The sequence below is a fragment of the Pyrus communis genome, chromosome 2 (assembly GCF_963583255.1).
Source record: "Pyrus communis chromosome 2, drPyrComm1.1, whole genome shotgun sequence".
In the NCBI taxonomy this organism is placed as follows: Eukaryota; Viridiplantae; Streptophyta; class Magnoliopsida; order Rosales; family Rosaceae; genus Pyrus; species Pyrus communis.
The window spans coordinates 7,969,052-7,987,777 of NC_084804.1; the positions used below are offsets into that span (position 1 = coordinate 7,969,052).

Consider the following 18,726-nt stretch of genomic DNA (forward strand, 5'->3'; position numbering starts at 1 on the left):
AGAGCTTGGTTGACTCCAGCAATATTTGGTGCTTTGATCCCATCGTATACTGAAAGTTCCTAGATACTTAGTTTTACAATGTCCTTGCTGGCAAAGTTGCAGTGCATAACAGTGGATGTTACCGGTACATTGCTAGCTTACAAGGGGGAGCTTGGTGAATACTATTGCATGGCAGCCAAAGCTGTTGGGCTGGAATGCCCTGACTACAAAAGGGTGCATGAGGGCTTCAAATATGCATATAAAGACATGGCCACCAAGTATCCATGATTCGGGCATGCTGCGAAAATGCCCAACATCAGATGGTGGAAAACTTGTGTTAGAGACTCCTTTATAAGGGTAAGATATTTGACATGGCTTGTCAATCTTTTGGTACGGTCCGATGTGATAATTAGCTTCTCGACAACCGTTGTATGTGATGCCAAGGTTTTGTGGTGCCTCTGAATAACTCACAGAACTTGCTAATCTGGAAAAATGAAAACATCAACCCCTAATGAATTTAGACGATAAATAGTATCAGCTAGGACTTTATATTTTCTCGAATAATTTCCTTGTTCATTTATTCTGAAATGGACATCTTTTTTTTTATGATAGGCTGGATATCAGTACGATGAGGAGACATTTGAGAACCGACGTATGTATGCATCCTTTTGGTTCCTCTGCTCCTTATTCTATCTTTCCTGACTCCCAACCCCTTCTAAGATGGGTCCATGAACAAGGTCTTAAAGTTGGAATGATTAGCAATGCAGAATACCGTTATCGAGATGTAATTCTTCCAGCCTTGGGTGTGCACCACGTAAGTTACTTAAATCTCTGTTTCAGCAGCACTACTTGAGCCTTCAGTATGCACATCCCTTAGGATTGGTTTGCTTTCGTTTCTTTCTCTTCCTGATGGTATCGTACCAATTGTTTATTCAGGGAACTGATTGGGATTTTGGAGTGTTCTCTGGTATAGAAGGCGTGGAGAAACCAAACCCGAGAATTTATGAGCTTGCGCTCGAAAGGGCTGGAAATCTGTCACTGGACGAGGTTCTGCACATAGGGGACAGCATGTGCAAAGACTGTCCCAGCAACAGCATTGGGATGCTTGCATTGTTATTGGATAGGTTCAAGACAACTGATGCCGATGAGTGGAGGGAATCTGGCGCAGTTGTCCTTCCCGACTTGGAAGCTGCAAAAGAATGGCTTACTTCAGAGAAGTCAGCCAGCTGAGCTGCAGAGGGGCTTTTTCGCCGGTGATGCTATTAACTTGTAATCTCTTACCCGTAATCAATGAAATTTCGTTAACTAGTACTCGGCCGCGGGTCTGTTTGTGCAATTTGTTTCTGTGCCATATGAATCGAGACTGTAGCACTTGTAGCAAAACTACAAAGGAAGAGAGATGCTTTTGGTTTCAATCATTTTTGCTTCCTTTGCAAGCAAGTAGCAAATAATTGAAGATCTTTGTGAGATTCAGGAAGTGGTGGTTAATCCGGAAATCAGTCACGTTAATAAAGCAAGCATACACCTTTGCAATCCAACTGTCTGTGATGATTGCAGGAAAAGATGAGAGCTGTGAGCCTGCAAGATTTTGGCCACCCAAAGTGAGAACTTTAGCTAATTTTCTATGACACAATTTACATCACTAGATGAACACTTGACTCTAATTGACCCTTTTTGCCCCCCCTCCAAACTTTTTATTGTCCCCTTTGTTTTTTATATTCATCATCTTTAAAAACCACTCAAGAATGTTTTTCATGTCGGAGACGTGGAAATAGCAGTTGGTCAGAACAGTGTACTCACAACTTTGTACTCAAGTTTGAATTTTTGTCACGTTAGTTGGTCAGAGTATTGTTTCGGTCCCTCGAACCCAAATTTGAATCTATTCTTGCAAATTAAAATAGTTTTTAAGTATCGTTTTGTTAGAAAATTAGAATCTTGTATGTATAAACTAATGATTTTGTTATTAGTTTTTTTTATTTATAATTTCTTTTTTGGATCAAAACTCAGAAGTTGTTTCAATTTTTAACTACATTAAGAATGGTCATTGTCATTGGGTCGAATGGGACCAAAGGGGCCAGCTACCAAGACGACCCCATCGTTGTGGGGATAGTAGACAAAAGCTCACTTGGGTTCCTTTCAGCCTTCAACCCCTTTTCTTCTTGTCGCTGTTGTTGCACTTCTTCTGCCTCCCCCACTTCTCAACTTTTTATTATTCTATTGCTGTCCCAGCTCTACGGGCCTTCCTCCCTCCCTCACTCTCTCTCTCTCTCTCTCTCTCTCTCCCTCTCTCTCTCTCTCCGCTGAGAGGTGCTGAGAGTTTTTTGGACTCTCCTTCCAAAGCCAATGCACCACCACACCTACAACTAGAGACAAGAAGAACAACCATTTTTTGGGGTTAAAAAGCAGCCATTTTTGTTCTCTGGTAAAAAAAAAAGCATCCATTTTTTAAGGATGAGAAGAAGAACCCATCTGCATTTTTCAAATGCTTTTCACATTCCCATCCACTTTTTCAGCCATCAATGCTTCAGAGATCTGAATGGGACTCTCCAAGCTCTTGGGTTTTCACTAAATTTTCAATCTCTTTCCCACCTTTCATTTTTTCTGCACATTTTTTGGTTTAATGAGGGTTCAATCTTCTTGATGTGACATTGTAAACCATGTTTTTGTTTATTGGGTTGTGAGAAATGCAAGTCTTGAACTCCTCAAAGATCTCTGAATCATCAGTTCATTGTTGTACTCCTGCTTCTGGGTTTTGTTTTGTTGAATGTTAGCAATGAAATTAGGTTACCAACATAACGATTTCGATTCGTCTTTGGAGCAAAGTTTGAGTGGAAGTTTGAGAAAGTTCACATCTGGTTTGCTGCAAAATGACATGGGACTGCTGTCTCCGGGCCATAGCTCGAATGGTAGTTTTCGGAGGTCTAACTCCGTTATTTCCACACAGTCCGCCGCTTCAGCTTCAAGCAGGTATGCCTCTTCTTCCAGAAGAGTGTCCAACGGGCTAAAGGACTATGCAAGGAAACTTGCTGACCTCGAGTTGTTCACACATTGTATTGAGGATTGGGTTTCGGAGAATTCGTGTGAGGATTCGGACACTGGTTTCAGTCCCCCATTCATGATTGATGAATTGCGCAAGCTTGATGTGGCATTGGAGGGTGTTCTGTTTCAGCAACTCGTCCGGATGCCATGCTCACCTTATGTTTCCGGTGATCCAAATGAAGATGAGTATCTTGCGTTGGAAGACTTCCTTCATGCTGTGGTGAGTGGTTTATGGCATGCATTTTGGCATAAAAGAGGTGAGCTGCCGCTATTTGTATCTTGTCCGCGTTCTCTTGGATCCAAGTTTTATAGTGTAGAGAAGGCAATATCAAGGGGAGGGCTTAGAAAGCTCTGCGGTTTATCTTTGATATCGAAAATTGGGGGTGATCAGCAAGTCCAATGGGATCAGATCATGGAGTTTGCCCTGTTTAAACCTGATATATTGTCTGGAAATGAGATGAAATTATCAGCTCCCGTTATTTGTGAAGCCCTCTTTTATGGTTTTCATATACTTGTTTCTAGGTGTTTGAGCAAGGTTAGAGCTACAAAGAGCAGTTCTGTTTTCCTTTTGGTTCTGGATTCTAAATATGGAGGGGTGGTTAAACTTGGCGGTGATCTTAGTAAACTCGATTTAAGCTCAAGTTATCCGTACAAGTCTGCAGTTGAATGGATCAAAAATCATGCTGAAGTTTGTGTTTCTCCAGTGGACCGGATATGGAACAAATTCGGGAATGCAAATTGGGGGGACCTAGGAACTCTGCAGGTACTTTTGGCAACTTACAATGCTATTGTACAATGGAATGGACTGCCAAGGAAGTCAGTAGCTTCATTAGTCTCAGATCATAGCCTTCGCCTTCAGAAGCGTAGAATGGAGTTCTGCCTCAGTGAGAATGGGAATGTTCTGGTTCCCTTCCAACAATCTAGCCACCAGCAAGAAGAGATTGTTGAAGTTGACCAAACTAATGGTCGAGCTGTCAAACACAATGCTTCGCGCTTAAGGCTTAATCAGGGCGAAGTTTTGCTACTGGAAGATCAACAGCAGGGGCAGAAAGCTTTCCAAGTACAAGAGTCTCTGGTGGGAGGGAACCATTACCTCTATAGTGCGGTTTGTGTAGATTGTCCGGCGCAGCTGTTGACCTTATACATTGGTGCGCATCCGACCAGACTTGAACCTTGTTGGGAGGACATGAGTCTTTGGTACCAAGTCCAGAGGCAAACAAAAGTGCTAAACATCTTCAAGCATCAGGGAATTACAAGCACATATTTGCCGGAAATGATTGCCTCAGGGCGGATTTTGCATTCTGGTCCCTGCAAGAAGCAGACCCCCGGGGGTCGATGTGATCATCCGTTGTGTGGGACTCCAATACTAGTGACATCTCCAGTTGGTGAACCTGTTTCATACGTTGTTTCTCAAGATGGCCCCCTTTCCCCCGAGGAGGCAATTCGCTGCTGCAGAGACTGCCTAGCTGCTCTAAGAAGTGCAGCAATGCCAAATGTGCAACATGGTGATATTTGTCCGGAAAACATAATTCGGGTTGTTGACGAACAAGGCTCAAGAAACAGCTGTTTCTATGTTCCAATATCATGGGGCCGCGCAGTTTTGGAAGACCGAGACAGTCCAGCCATAAACCTACAATTCTCTTCATCACATGCACTTCAGCATGGGAAACTTTGTCCATCATCAGACGCAGAAAGCCTTGTTTACCTCATGTTGTTTGTATGCGGTGGAGCAATGCAGCAGCAGGACTCGATCGAATCTGCATTACAATGGAGGGAGACGAGCTGGGCAAAGCGCTCAATCCAGCAGCAGCTAGGTGAGGTTTCACCTCTCCTCAAGGCATTTGCTGACTATGTGGACAGCCTTTGTGGAACACCGTATCCTGTGGACTATGACATATGGTTAAAGAGATTGAGCAGGGCCGTAGATGGTGTGGGAGAGAGGGGTAAAATGATCGAAGAAGTGGCGGTTACGTTGAGATTGAAGGATGTTGCTGAGTCCTCAGGAACATCTGGAGGGTCCTAGTTTTTTTGGGGGGTTTGGTTTTGTAATTACATTTGGTGAGGAGGAGATTCAACTGCATTTTGTATTTGGGGCTCTCCCGGAATTCTGACATCTTGACAGATTGGTGTCGTACATGGCATTGTGATTGGGATGGATTGAGTGCAAATGTATCTGAGTTGTTTTCCTTTTTTTTTTTTTTTTTTTTTTATTCATCACTTCTTGTTTTAGATTCTCTTCTGTTTCTTTGCTTTTTTGTTTTTGGATATGAGATTCCGCTCTGGTATGTTTTTGGGGGAATAAGGGGTAATAAGGTAAAAGTAGGAAATAAATAACTGAGGTGCCATTGGACTTGGACATGGTTCATTTAGCATAACAACGCTTCTTTATATCTACCAAAAAAAAGCAACAATCGTTTTTGGTGAACAAAAGTTTTGGGGGAGAGCCCATTTCAGGGTCACGTCATAATACAAGCTTCTTTGAGGATTTACATAGGGGTTCGTGCCCCTTTGTTAGTTTTTATAGATCGTCCATCAATACAGACTTTTTGGTAGCGAGACTTAAATCTTCATTAGACGACACACAAGGCAGAAACCTCACCAACTGAACCAACTCATGTTGGCTAAAAAGCAAGAATTTTGTTAGTAGTAACAATGTTGTTAGTAAAAAAAAGGGGAACTTTTATCGAATTTGCAACATAAACTTTACCTGATTTATAATTTGTTACTTGAATTATAAATTTTTTATTTACAAACAATATTATATACTAATTTATTCAAAGAGGAGAATTTGAATTCGAAAAAAAATAATAAAAAATTCTTGACTATCAAGTTAATCAACTACTTACATCAATTACCAACAAGTTACAAATTATCGATACAAATAACCTCGAAAAGATTAATATATTCTTAAAAATAAGTCATGCGTGTTATGCATGCTTTATTTTTTTACTCGAAAAATAATTGAGTTTACCATATATAACAAATTACAACTAATTATTTATTAATGTGACACCTCTACAATTTTCCTCAAATAGCAATTTGAGAAAGTTTTGTTTTCCTCTTTTTCCCCTGTTACAAGTAAAATTGAAATGAAATGACCTTTTTAGCCTCAGCGAACTCAAAACCTGCATGCTTGCAGCCAGTATCCAATCGATCCACCAAAACCCTAAACCCTAAACCCTAAACCCTTGATGCTCGTTAGTCGTTCCCGAATTCAAATCTGTATTTCGTTCAACTGCTTTGGGAATTTGAAAAGTCGAAAACTTTATCGAACTTGTGTTGCTGAGACCGAAGGTGAAAGACCACCTCTTGGCCTGCACTCCACCTGTTTGATGAAATTCCCCTTCAGTCTTTCTTCAGAATTTTAATGCTCTGTGTGCATTGCTAGTGTGACTATGGAGAATCACGACGAAGCGCAGCTCCAGAGTTTTCTCAAAACTCTTCCCCCTGTTGAGTTCTGCTGTGTCTATGGCTCATCTCTCCACCCCAGCCATCCTTCCACTGCCAAGGTTTTTTTTTTACTTTGCTTCTGCAATTCTTTTTTACTATTTAACCAGTTGTTTTTTAACTTGACTGTGTAAATATTGAAGCTTTGCTTTGCATTTGTGAATTTTGGGGTGGCAGTCAACTATGGTGGATTGCATTCTTGGTGTATCAGATCCCCAGCAATGGCATTCTGAGGTGAGCTTTTAGACTACAACTCATTATTTGTATCTTTTTGATGTATCGATAACTTCTCACGGCATTTACTTCTTTTGTGCATTATACAAGTAGAATCTGAAATTGAACAACAATCATTACGCCTCATGGATGGTGCTCCTTGGTGGAGCAAGTCTGGTACTCTCTCTCTCTCTCTCTCTCTCTCTCGCTCTCTCTCTTCCATATTCAGTTGTAGTTTCATTGATTCTGACATATTATATTCTTGCATGCTAGATTACTGGTGTTGCAGATGAAATCGGGGTAGGAGTGCACTTCAATCCTTTTGTTAGTTGGAATGACAAGGTATTGATCACTCAGCCGCTTGTATGTTCAAGTATAGACTGTTAGGCATATGAGCTTTCTTTCCATGTTTTAAACTGATATTGTTCTAGTACTTCGGTATACATTCCACAATCTTTTGCATCTTAGTATCTTTTCGTGATTCATCACAAACTAACACTATGTAATTTTTACAGATGTATAAGTATGGGGTTGTTGGCATGGACAACTTGGTTCAGGATGTGCTAAGTTGGGAGAGGTTCTATTTGAGTGGCCGATTACAAAAGCCAGTATGTCTTTCTCATTGATTCTCACTTTTTTTGTTGTGTGGGTTTGTATTTGTGGGACATTAATCTTCAGCTCCATAATTGTCCGCTTATTTGGTTTTAGTTAATTCCTGCTTAGTTACATTTTTCTCAACTGTCTTCTAGTAGCACTGTTTGCTACATGAGGAAAATCCAAGTACCAGAACTTCCAGTTGTAGTGGGAGTTTTCAATGTTTTTTTTTTTTTTTTTTTCAACAGGTTCAGGTACTTTTGGATAATTTGGATATCAAAAATGTAAACTCGGTTAATTTGAGGGCTGCAATGTCTGCTGCGCTCCTTCTTTTGCCATCCAATTTCACTGAGGTCTTATTCTTAGTCACTGCTCAATCAGTTTAGAATATCTGAAGTTCTATTACATACTTAATTTAATGCAGGAAGATCTGTATGCCAAAATATGTAGCCTCTCGTACATGGGTGATGTGCGTATGCTTTTTGCAGAGGACAGAAATAAGGTAAAGCTCAATCTCAGGTTACACAAATCCACAAACTTGCATTCAATTGGTGGGTCTTCTAATTATGTAGTCAAACTTAAGCTATTTCTTTAATTTAGATGATCTGCTGCAGGTGAAGAAAATAGTACAAGGGCAATTTGAATTGTTCCAGTCGATGTATAAGCCATTCATAGAAGATTATGAGACCAAAGAGTTGTTGAGACGGTCATTATCTGGGAATCCTCAACCATATATATCTCAGGTATATTATAACCCTCAGGTTGTCAATGTGGGATTGATGAGTTGATCCAACATTATCTCTCCAACTTTTATTGCCTAATGGATAGCATACAAAATGTTTTTGACAAAAATACGTATACTTGTTTTATTTGTATACAACACGGTTTTGCTTTCATCTTTGTTAATTATAATTGCTAGCTCCTGCTTTTGGAAGTCAAAACATTTGTAGTTTGTTTAACCTTTTTTGCAACTTTGATCTCTGTGAAACCCTTTTATCCACAATCACTCTTATTGTCAAAGTGTTTTTTTATAGTTTCTTAGACGTTAAAAGTATTTAAATGGTTGATTTCATGGATCTTTGGTTGCATGTTTTTTAATTTAAGCTAAATATCAACTTAAAGACTTCAGTATATGGCTAATTCTTCTGAAAGTTATTTAATTTAGTCTACAGTTCACTGTTTGTTGTGTTCAAAGATTAATATACGTTATTGCCTGATAAAACAGGATTGTAGTTTATCAGCCGCCCGATCTCTCGTTTCTTATCTGCCCCCGATGGTCAGAAGCCAAATGGGGATGAAGCTAGGAGAGAAGAAAGCACTGTGCGGCTCTGGTATGAACCTTAACTCATCTGCATTACATTTCTAAAGGTATTTGAAGTATTTATCTAATTTCATATGTAATGATCATAACCATTCCCGAAGTTTCTTAGGAAAACCTCGCTAGTTAGAAAAGGAAAGGAAAATTCATCACAAACTTCCAGATTTGTGTGGCACAAAGATAGTGTTTGACTTAGCTAGGATGGCAGTTTAACAGAGTACTTGTAACTCCTGATTGGAGTCAATCATTACACGTTTCACTTACTTCAAATGCAGGTCGAGCTGTTCACGATATTGTGATTGGATCCAAAGACGAGGCTGCTAAATGCATGCAGAGTATTTTGAGGCGAAAGGTCATGGTTTCAAGTGCAAGACAGGCAGTCGCTGGTCTCATAGCTGTTGGTGGCATTAATGGCATGAGATATCTTGGTGCTAAAATGAGCAAGGCATGGAAATCCTGGAGATCATAACTCTTTTATTTATTCATGCCATTTTTGGTGCGAGACTTTTTCAGGAAGAAACTTTTAGTATCGGATGGATGTTAAAAGCGTGGTTTTGCAGTCCGATTCAACAAGAGGTGAGGTGCTTGAAACATAACATAAACAAGAACTTTCTTTGTACCAAGGAAGAATATATTATCGCTACCAGCAGCCTACAACATCGAGTAATAAGAAACCGAGGGAGAAAGCAAGCCTTGAATGGAAATGTAGACTTCATCTTCCGTTAACTACAGAAGAATTACAGTTTTGAACATGTAATCCACACGATAGAGCTCGAGTATTAAGGTTTTCTTTGCTGCCATTTTCTGTGAAAGTTCGGAGAATAGAATGACTTTTTTACTACTGTGTTAGTTTTCAGCATTTTGTTCAGTATGTTACTTTTGATTCCGATTCAGTACTGTCGAATCTAAGACTTTTTTACATGTAGTCAAGTTAGATGACATGAAGTTCTACCAACTCGTTTGATTTTGAACCAACAAATTCGACTTATCCGGCTTGTTGGTATCACGCGACAATGTGACAGTCACTATAAAACTTCCTGATGCCAATCCTGTATTAAGTTAATGGGGCCCGGCAGCATCTTCATAATTTTGTGGTAGATGACAATACAACCGATCAAAGCAGTGCAATCTTCAGGTTAAATGACAATATGCAAACATTATTCAACACAAAATGCAGTTTTCAGAACAAAACGCGTATCAAATATGACAAGTCATATCAACAAACAATCCCACAAAACCAGCCCCACCTGCATCATTTCAGTCACTTCCAATCAACAGTTATGCAAGAGACTGGTAACCCAATTGGTTACGAGTGTTTATCACTGCACACGAGATCATGGGTTCAATTTAGCCGTCCCTCACTCTCGTTTGTACAGAAAAAAAAAAAGAGGTAAACGTCAAGAGTTATGCATATCAATAATTGAAGAAACAATCCAAGAAGTAGGAGACAAGATTAAAACTCTTGGGACTTACTCACTAACCTTAAAATTGTTAAGGAAGGATACAAGGACAGCACTCAAAAATATCACAATGCCTTGAGTGTTAAGGAAAAATACGAGGAAAAATAGAGTAATGGGTTCCATGGAAGTGGGGGGTGAAGACGTCCAGCAAAGAAGTTACTGGAGATGCAGCAAACAAGATTTCCTACCAGAAGAATCCTTTCAGAATTGGAGTACATACCGAACAGCCCTGTTACAAACAGGCCACAGGTTCAAGAACCGTCTCCTCAGCAGATCAAATGATAACGATCAGATTGGGGAACTTCGGAAACAAAGTGAGAACGACATGAAGTGCTGCCTTACTTGGTCAGATCTCATGTGGTTTGGGTTTGGTTCGGTCCTTGGTGCAGGCATCTTTGTGCTTACTGGCCTAGAAACTCATACACATGCTGGACCAGCTATTGTCTTGTCCTATGTTGTTTCTGGTCTCTCGGCAATGCTTTCTGTCTTCTGCCATACAGAATTTTCAGTAGAAATCCCGGCGGCTGGTGGAGCATTTGCTTACCTGCGGATAGAATTGGGGGACTTTGTTGTATTCATAACAGCAGGAAACATACTTCTTGAGAGCATTGTCATAAGTGCAGTAGCTGCTAGAGCATGGACTTCCTTCTTCACATCCCTCTTGAATCGTCCCTCCAACTCGTTACGCATCCACACAAATCTGGCGGCGGGTTTCAATCTGCTGGACCCAATTGCTGGTGTTGTTTTGGCAATAGCTGCAACAATTGCAATGATCAGCACAAGGAAGACCTCTTTCTTAAACTGGATAGCATCTGCAGTCAATATTGTTATAGTTTTATTTGTGATAATTGCATCGTTTCTCAACGCCAAGCCATCAAATTTGAAGCCTTTTTTTCCCTTTGGGGCCAAAGGAGTCTTTCAAGCAGCTGCAATTGTTTACTTTGCTTATGTAGGATTTGACAATATCGCCACCATGGCTGAAGAAACAAAAAATCCATCCAGAGACATACCGCTAGGATTGCTTGGATCAATGACAATCATCACTGTTGGATACTGTTTAATGGCACTTTTTCTACCTATGATGCAGAAATACACAGATATAGACCCCAATGCGGCGTACTCTGTAGCATTTCAAAGTGTGGGCTTGACATGGGCCAAGTACCTGGTAGCTCTTGGTGCCCTCAAGGGAATGACCACTGTTCTTCTGGTTGGGACACTTGGGCAGGCACGGTATATCACTCATATTGCACGAGCCCACATGATTCCACCATGGTTTGCTCTTGTTCATCCAAAGACAGGAACCCCCATAAACGCTACAGTTTTGATTGCCATTTCAAGTGGCTGCATTGCTTTCTTTATGAGCTTGGATATCTTGGTGAGCCTGTTATCAGTGAGCATGCTCTTTATCTTCATGATGATGGCGGTTGCACTTCTAGTGAGGAGGTACTATGTGAGAGAAATGACCCCACAACAGCACCTCTTGAAGCTAGTCATTTTCTTGCTGATCATTATTGCTTCCTCAATGGGGACTTCAGCTTACTGGGGACTGAATCCCAATGGTTGGTTTGGTTATGTCGTGACAGTTCCTCTTTGGTTCTTTGGTACTTTGGCGATGGCAGTGTTTTTACCTCAACAGAGGTCACCAAAAGTTTGGGCAGTTCCGCTGGTTCCTTGGTTGCCATCCTTGTCAATTGCGACAAACATCTTTCTTATGGATCTTTGGGTCCTAAAGCTTTTGAAAGATTTGGAATCTGCACTGTAATCATGCTTATTTACTACGTCTTCTTTGGTCTGCATGCAACTTATGATATGGCCCATAAGCAAGACATGCGGAATCCCTGAAAGTCAATGGCAGCAATATCAGAGAAAAGGCAGAGCCTTGAAATCATAGTACTCTCTGAATGTTTTTATGAATGCTTCTTTAGTTTCTTTTCATATTATGATGCAACGTGTTCCGAGTACAAATTGTTCTTAGTGTAACAGTAAACAAAACTATACTACTTGCAGCAATGTGATGATTACTAATAAACGAGTATCGAATGTCAGAATAATGCTGGAAATAGAATGCAAGCTGAACATATGAAAAATATTATCAAATGCATTAATCTGCGTACAAAAGTTAAAATATAGAAGGCTGGGTTCGTAGCATCCTTGCCACAGTCGGAAGAGAGAAGGCACACCAAAATAAATAGCTATCTGGATATTTTGTTTTGTAATATGCAATCTACAATAGTCTCAGTTAAAGTTTGTTGTTAACTTGTACTCAGTCTTCTCAGCAATGAAAGCGGTACAAAATAGTAAGAGAAAGTTAATTCCCAGACACATTTCACCACTAACCCAACAGTGTCACTACAATGCAAATAGATAATAAAAATTCGTTATGCTAGTAAAAGTTGTAGGGGCAATTTCGTGATAACCACTGTTAGATTGTGTGTCAAATTACAAAGTTGTTTCACCCTTTTAGCGTTAATGCATTAATAGCTATCTAGTCTTAGACACAAAATGGAAAAAGTGAAGAAAAATACGAGTAATTCAAGGTTCAAGAAAATCGATGACCACATTTCAATATTCTCCAACAAGGTTATTGCCCCAGGACCTGCACCAACCTAGAACCAAGGAAAATTAAATTTTAGTTGATAGTATTTTCTAAAGAAAAAAGAAGAAGAAACAAACGGCTAATAAGAGATTTAATTGCAGTTCGTATAGTTTCAGTCAAGTACCTTTGCTCATCTGCAGATTTAACATATGCTGCTTAGGGGAATAAAAATGAGGCAGCCTGTTTTGCACATTTCATAAAACAGATGTCCAAACATCACTATTTGCAAGGTTGTCGACTGTAAGAGAGCTTCAAGCAATCTACTTTTTCAGAAGTTTCATATGAGAACAAATTGGTAGAAATGTAAAGCAGATAATGCCAATGGTAGTAATTCTAAGTACCTAAGAAAGGCAGGATCACATATGCATTATTAATCCTTCAACCAAAAGTTAGCCTCATTATTTCATATAGATGGTTTCCACCTCCAAAACAATGGACAGAAACTAAAATATGCGAACCCAATATGCAAAATAGGTTAGAAAACAATCACTGATACTAAAGTAACACAACTCTATGCAGCAGAAACTAATATTGATTTTCCATTCCACGGCTTACTATGTGCCATTATATCCAAAGAAAATTTGTATTATCAACAATCTTCAAAGTTACAGGGTAGACAGCCAACTATATAAAGGCAAGCAGACTGCACGCCATTAAAGATTATATTTTAGTATGTTAGAAAATATGGGAGATATGAAATGAAAAGACATCACCTCCTGTTTTTTACTCTTAAGAGTTTAATACCTAGCTGTGACAACCTAAGAAAGAAAGAAATAGTTCCAGTCACAGTCTAACCAAGCTTTGATGAGAAAAAAATAAAAGCCTTACTTTAAGACTAGCAATATAGGTTGCTCCAACATTTGTCAATGGCTGCTCTAACCTTCTTAGGTTTGCAAAGTTCTTGCACAACTTTTGTCCAAACAGAGGCTTTGGGTGGCAAATATTTTTTCAGCATTACTTCTACAATCTGGGAAGCACCTACTATCCTCTGCTGCTTTAACAGCCGGACCACAAGCTCATTTAGGAACTCCCTTCCATCTTGAGGCGGGTTGAGTTTTTCTCTCAAAGTTCTCAGGAAGATGTCACACGTAACCAAATCGGGATCACAACCCCTATCCATCATTCTATTTAAAATATCAATGGCAAGGGAGATATTACTCTGCTTGCAGATGGCATCGAAAAGTATGTTATAAGTGATAACATCTGGTTGACATTCAGGCTCCTGAGAAAGCATTTCATTGAAAAGTTTCAAACCCTGCTCAACCAAACCATCATTGCAAAGGCCATGAATCATCGAACTATAAGCCACAACATCAGGTTTATGCCCACTTCCCAACATCTTCTGCCACGCCATCAGGGCCTCTTTGAGTTGCCCATCCTTGCATAACCCATGAATTAGGACACTGTAACAGACCTCATTACGCATAAAATTCTTGTTTTCCATTTCATTCCACAAAAGAATGGCTTTTTTACTCTGACCCGTCTGAAAGAACCCCCTCATTAAGGAGCTATAAGTGAAGGAATTGGGCAAGCAACCATTGCTCATCATCTCACATAATACTTCCTTGGCTTCATCTGGTTTTCCTTCTCGACAAAGGCCATCTATGAGAGCACTATAGACAACGGTGTTGGGTTTACATCCCTTCTCCATCATCTCCTTCCACAATGTCATCGCATCATCAAATTTTCCCTCCTTGAACAGTCCACTAACAAGGACTGAATATATATACTCATTTGCATGACGCCCTCTTTCCTCCATAGAGATCAACAGTCGAGCCCCATCAACTGCTCGTCCTTGCTTAACAAGTCCATTGATGAGTGTTCCGTATGTCACATCATTAGGCACACATTTATTCGAAATCATTCGATCCAAAAGACTAACTGCTTTGTCTAACTTACCCTTGAGACATAAACCATGAATAAGGGTGTTATAAGTGACTTCATTTGGAACACTGCCTTTGAGAAACATATTATCAACAAGTTTCGCTGCACGGGCCAAGTCACCCTTCTTGCACAATGCGTTAATTAACACATTAAACGTCATAGGACTCGGCAAGCACCCCTCAATTTGCATCTCATCCAACAAAAAGACCGCCTCATCAATTCTATTCTCCTTGCATAACCCATCCATCAACGTACAATACGTGAACACATCAGGAGTGCAATTCCTACTCGGCATTTCTCTAAACATTTCGACCGCTCTATCAACCAATCCAAACTTACACATGGCCTTGATGATCAAATTATAACTCAGTACATTGGGCGAAATGTTTATGTTTGTAGTACCAACAACACGGGAATAAAATTCTAAAGCATGAGAATAATGACCCTCCTGTATAATAACATTAAGAACCGAATTAAATGACTTAACAGTTCGTCTACACTGAAATTCATCCACCATTCTATAAAACAATTCTACAGCTTTATTGGGTAAATGCGCTTTTCCATAAGCTCTAAACATCAGAATAAAACTCTTCTCAATAAAAACCCGCCTTTCGTGCTTCATTCGATCCAATACCTGCTCCAGGGACCTAAAATCGCCCGAATTCGCGTAATTCTCAATGAGTGAATAGAATGTGGAATCACCCGATCTGTAAGAACCCAATTTGGCACCTTTCCTGAACATTTCATCAGAAATTGGGGGCTGGGCTTCATCATTATTTACAGGTTCAGCTTCGAGGGCTTGGTTCGATGGAATTGCAAGAACTGAAAAGTGAGAGAGAAGTGAAGAAGTTAACAACTCACATGGCGGGATTGGATAGAGACCCAGCTTCTGAACGCCATGTGGGATTGAGCTGCCGAGGAGCTTCGAGTGGTAGGTTGAGCATTTTGGCATGGGATTAGAAGGGTTTCTTCTGCGTTTTGGATAGAAACCTGCATAAAACTCCAAATTGGTTGAGAGATATCGGGATCAAAATACTGGGTTTCGATGGGTTTTTGGCGTTTCAGAGAGAGACGAACTCTCGGAGTGAACTCGCTGAGTGGTTTCGAACTCAGAATATCACGGTCCTTTAAACCAGAGCAGCAGAAAGAAGGAAGGTAAGATGAAGAAGTTCTGGTTGGTTGGAAGAAGACGCCGGTTTTTACAAGCAGCTCAAAATACAAAACAAAAGGAAGTTTACATTTGACACCTCCATGTTTGGGTGACTTTCAAATTGGGCTTCGTTTTCAATTTTTCTCATATTATTTCCACCTAAGATTTTTAAATTTGTATCAATATATACATTTTTTTCTCATGAATTATTTGAATGTTTATCAAATCGATGAGATGATATGCATAAAACTCGTAATTCCAATAACATGTAAGATACGTTTGCATTACATTAACTAAAAACCTCATAAACTTAATGGATATTTGAAGTTTTGAAATTGCATCAATTTATATATTTGTCTAATGAATTATTTGAATGTTCATTAAATCGATGATGTGTTGAGCTTGAAAGCATAACTTCAATGACGTGTAAGCTACATTTGCACTGCATTGACCAAAAAACTCATAAACGTAATAAATATTTAGACGTTCAAACATCCAAAAGGTGTAAATTAATAGAATTTCAAAACGTCCATTTCAAAACCTTAGTTAGCTGAATAATGCCTTTGGTAAGGTTGAACCCCAGAGGACCAAAAAATGGCAATGACATGCGGAACCGTTAGATCATAGTATCTGAAAGACGTGAAAGCCGCTGGTAGCGGCCGCGTCCGGTACAAGATTGCAGCCGGCGCTCTGCCTCCACATCAAATCATAGAATATGTGAATGATGGGGATGCCGGGCAAGCGGCCGAGCTTCAGTGCAAGGCAATGGTGGAGGACATGAGGATCAACTTAAACAACCAAGACAAGGGAAAAGGAAGAACGAGAAGAAGAAATTGAGAAATACTAATAGATCACCAGCACATGGTTTCACTACCAAATTTATTGCTTCAGCATCGTTGACAAACGAAAACGAGTTGAATTCTGAAATCTTCTTGGATCAGAAAAATGAAATGGATCTTGAAACAGAATCTTAGGAAAAAATTGAATCCAAATACTAGTATTCTTATCCAAAACACTAACTCAAGAACTAAACCCAACATGTTAAAGTACTACTTTTAGTTACGCTTGGCAGCGCGCCTTCCTTGACCCTTCTTCGGTGGTCCTTTTCCACGACGCTTCAACATTTCAAGCTTGGATAAGCGCCTACAAAGACACCAAGTAGAGAATCATCAGGACTGTTGGTCACCAAAAGCTACTAACAGTTGTTATTATACAAATCATGAAATCGGCACAAGTTACATTCCGTTAAGTTCATGCAGAACAAAGATGAAATACATCGATCAAAAGCTAGGTTGCATCACTCGAACGCAAGGCAGCAAAAGAAGCAGTTCTTATTTTTGGTAATAAGCACTCAGTTGCCTACGAAATATGCATTAGTTGCTCACTCAATTGTACAGAGCATCTAACTATGAAACTGTACATAACACTATAAGACCCGCTTCCATGCTACAACAACAACAACCAAGCCTTATCCCACTAAGTGCGGTCATGTCTTCCGTTAGCTCATAAACAAAATACGGTAGTGCTGTAATGCATGACATCCCATAATGCAAATATTCATAAATAATACCATGGTCTGTTACCGAAATCACAAGCTATACATTGAAAGAATAAAACAGTAAAACATAAAAACAGATGTTTAGTAGACATTAGAGAGAGGGAGGGGGAGAGAGAGTACTCTTGTTCTTCCATAGCCATGATTCGGGGGTCATCTTTCTTGATGTCATACGGGTACCACTGGGCAACTTTCTCACCGATCAACTTCTTGCGCAGAATCTTATGGGCAGATCTCGGGCCCGTTGGGTTAATTACGTGCCCGAATATCCTCGCCCTAGCCTCAGTCACCCCGGTATTGATTACCTCAGAGTTGGGTGAATTACCTCAGAGGGAGAGTCCTCAGCTTGTGGAGGCTGAAGGAGAGAAAATGGAGGAGCCTCAGTGGCAGCTTTGGCTTTAATGGGTTGGAAGCGAACGCCTTTCTCTGCGTCTTTTGTGGGGAAATAGTTTCTGGGTCTTGGGGAGCATCCATTGTTGTAGCCTTTCAGCTGCTTCTTCACATACACATCAAAATTAGTGACACGGAAAATTAATGTTGAAAAATAAGAGAGGGAGAGGGAGAGAGAGATGAGGACCTGTGGTTTGGAGATGAGGCAGTGGGAGGGCTGATGAAGAGGAAGAGAAGAGGCCATTGGAGACGACAGAGAATTAGGATTGAAACTCCAAAGACATACTTGATAGCAGCAGCAGGAACAAGAGTGAGTGTTTGAAGTGAGCGAAGAAACACTTTGACACTGTCCTCTGTTCTCGTGTTTTAACTTTTAACCGCAGGAGTACGAGAAAAGACGTCTTTTGCGCTTTTTTTTTTTTTTTTTTTTTTTTTTTTTTTTAATCTTTTTACCTTAGCCATCTTTGTTCTGTTTTCTTTCTGGTCTGAATTTATTTTGTAATTTTTTAATTTTATTTTTCCAATTTGGTTCTAAGTCCCCAATCTTTTGGAACATCCCAATTTGCCCTCCTAGTCTTTAAATTTATACCATTTTCGGTTGGTTTTAACTTAAATAAGCAAAAATAACCCTTAATTTGACAGAAAATTTAACAGATTATCAGCATGCGCAAATGGACACGTTTTAAAATATTACAAGGCTAAAAATAAAATTGAAAGTTCAGGGGCAAACTCAAAATGTAGTACTTGGTTCGTGGGAATTGCTAAAATGTTGGCTCTTGGACGATGGAACTGAACTAAGAAGTCATTAATTTTCCTGTGCCATATTGGCAAATATCACAAACACATCATTCGAATTTCATGTTTGAAGGATCAAGCAAAACAAAAAAAAAAAAAAAAAAAAAAAATTACAGTGACATGCATCCTACTCCTAGGACCTAAGGCAATCTATTTAGTCTTTGATATCGCACAACTAATATTAGACCAACTCGGCCGCAGTGCCACTCAAACCTATTGCGCCTTCGGCAAGATGAAATCGGTGATTTCTTCACATCTCAACGCCATTCTTCTACCATGCTGGTACCAAGCAGTCAACACCATTTC

General features: G+C 39.8%; 4 protein-coding genes and 2 pseudogenes across 5 annotated transcripts; 4 read left to right on the top strand and 2 right to left on the bottom strand.

Moving 5' to 3' along the window:
* The first annotated feature begins 78 nt into the window (after window positions 1-78).
* Window positions 79-1,209, top strand: LOC137724478 (uncharacterized; annotated as a pseudogene).
* Window positions 1,210-2,752: 1,543 nt separating this feature from the next.
* Window positions 2,753-5,041, top strand: LOC137724667 (uncharacterized). The gene has a single exon (XM_068463406.1). It carries the CDS (start codon window positions 2,753-2,755, stop codon window positions 5,039-5,041), a length of 2,289 nt encoding a protein of 762 aa, XP_068319507.1.
* A 1,156-nt stretch (window positions 5,042-6,197) lies between these two features.
* LOC137725977 (uncharacterized) lies at window positions 6,198-9,404 on the top strand. Its single transcript, XM_068464824.1, has 10 exons — window positions 6,198-6,527; window positions 6,643-6,699; window positions 6,793-6,855; window positions 6,952-7,020; window positions 7,194-7,286; window positions 7,521-7,625; window positions 7,697-7,774; window positions 7,887-8,015; window positions 8,498-8,603; window positions 8,866-9,404. The coding sequence occupies exons 1-10, from the start codon at window positions 6,414-6,416 to the stop codon at window positions 9,057-9,059; spliced, it is 1,008 nt and encodes a 335-aa protein (XP_068320925.1). The 5' UTR covers window positions 6,198-6,413; the 3' UTR covers window positions 9,060-9,404.
* A 555-nt stretch (window positions 9,405-9,959) lies between these two features.
* LOC137725976 (cationic amino acid transporter 5-like) lies at window positions 9,960-11,985 on the top strand (annotated as a pseudogene).
* A 622-nt stretch (window positions 11,986-12,607) lies between these two features.
* LOC137725978 (pentatricopeptide repeat-containing protein At4g20090-like) lies at window positions 12,608-15,697 on the bottom strand. Of its 2 annotated transcripts, XM_068464827.1 has the most exons (3): window positions 13,527-15,697; window positions 12,771-12,826; window positions 12,608-12,656 (listed from the first exon to the last, which is right to left on the bottom strand). In XM_068464827.1, exons 1-2 carry the CDS (start codon window positions 15,480-15,482, stop codon window positions 12,803-12,805), a joined length of 1,980 nt encoding a protein of 659 aa, XP_068320928.1. In that variant the 5' UTR covers window positions 15,483-15,697; the 3' UTR covers window positions 12,608-12,656; window positions 12,771-12,802. The 2 variants fall into 2 exon arrangements, with proteins under 2 accessions (XP_068320928.1, XP_068320926.1); XM_068464825.1 differs by having other exon boundaries at window positions 12,771-15,697.
* A 985-nt stretch (window positions 15,698-16,682) lies between these two features.
* Window positions 16,683-17,709, bottom strand: LOC137724668 (small ribosomal subunit protein mS33-like). The gene is made up of 3 exons (XM_068463407.1): window positions 17,656-17,709; window positions 17,359-17,540; window positions 16,683-16,823 (listed from the first exon to the last, which is right to left on the bottom strand). The coding sequence occupies exons 1-3, from the start codon at window positions 17,707-17,709 to the stop codon at window positions 16,736-16,738; spliced, it is 324 nt and encodes a 107-aa protein (XP_068319508.1). The 3' UTR covers window positions 16,683-16,735.
* Window positions 17,710-18,726: the final 1,017 nt, after the last annotated feature.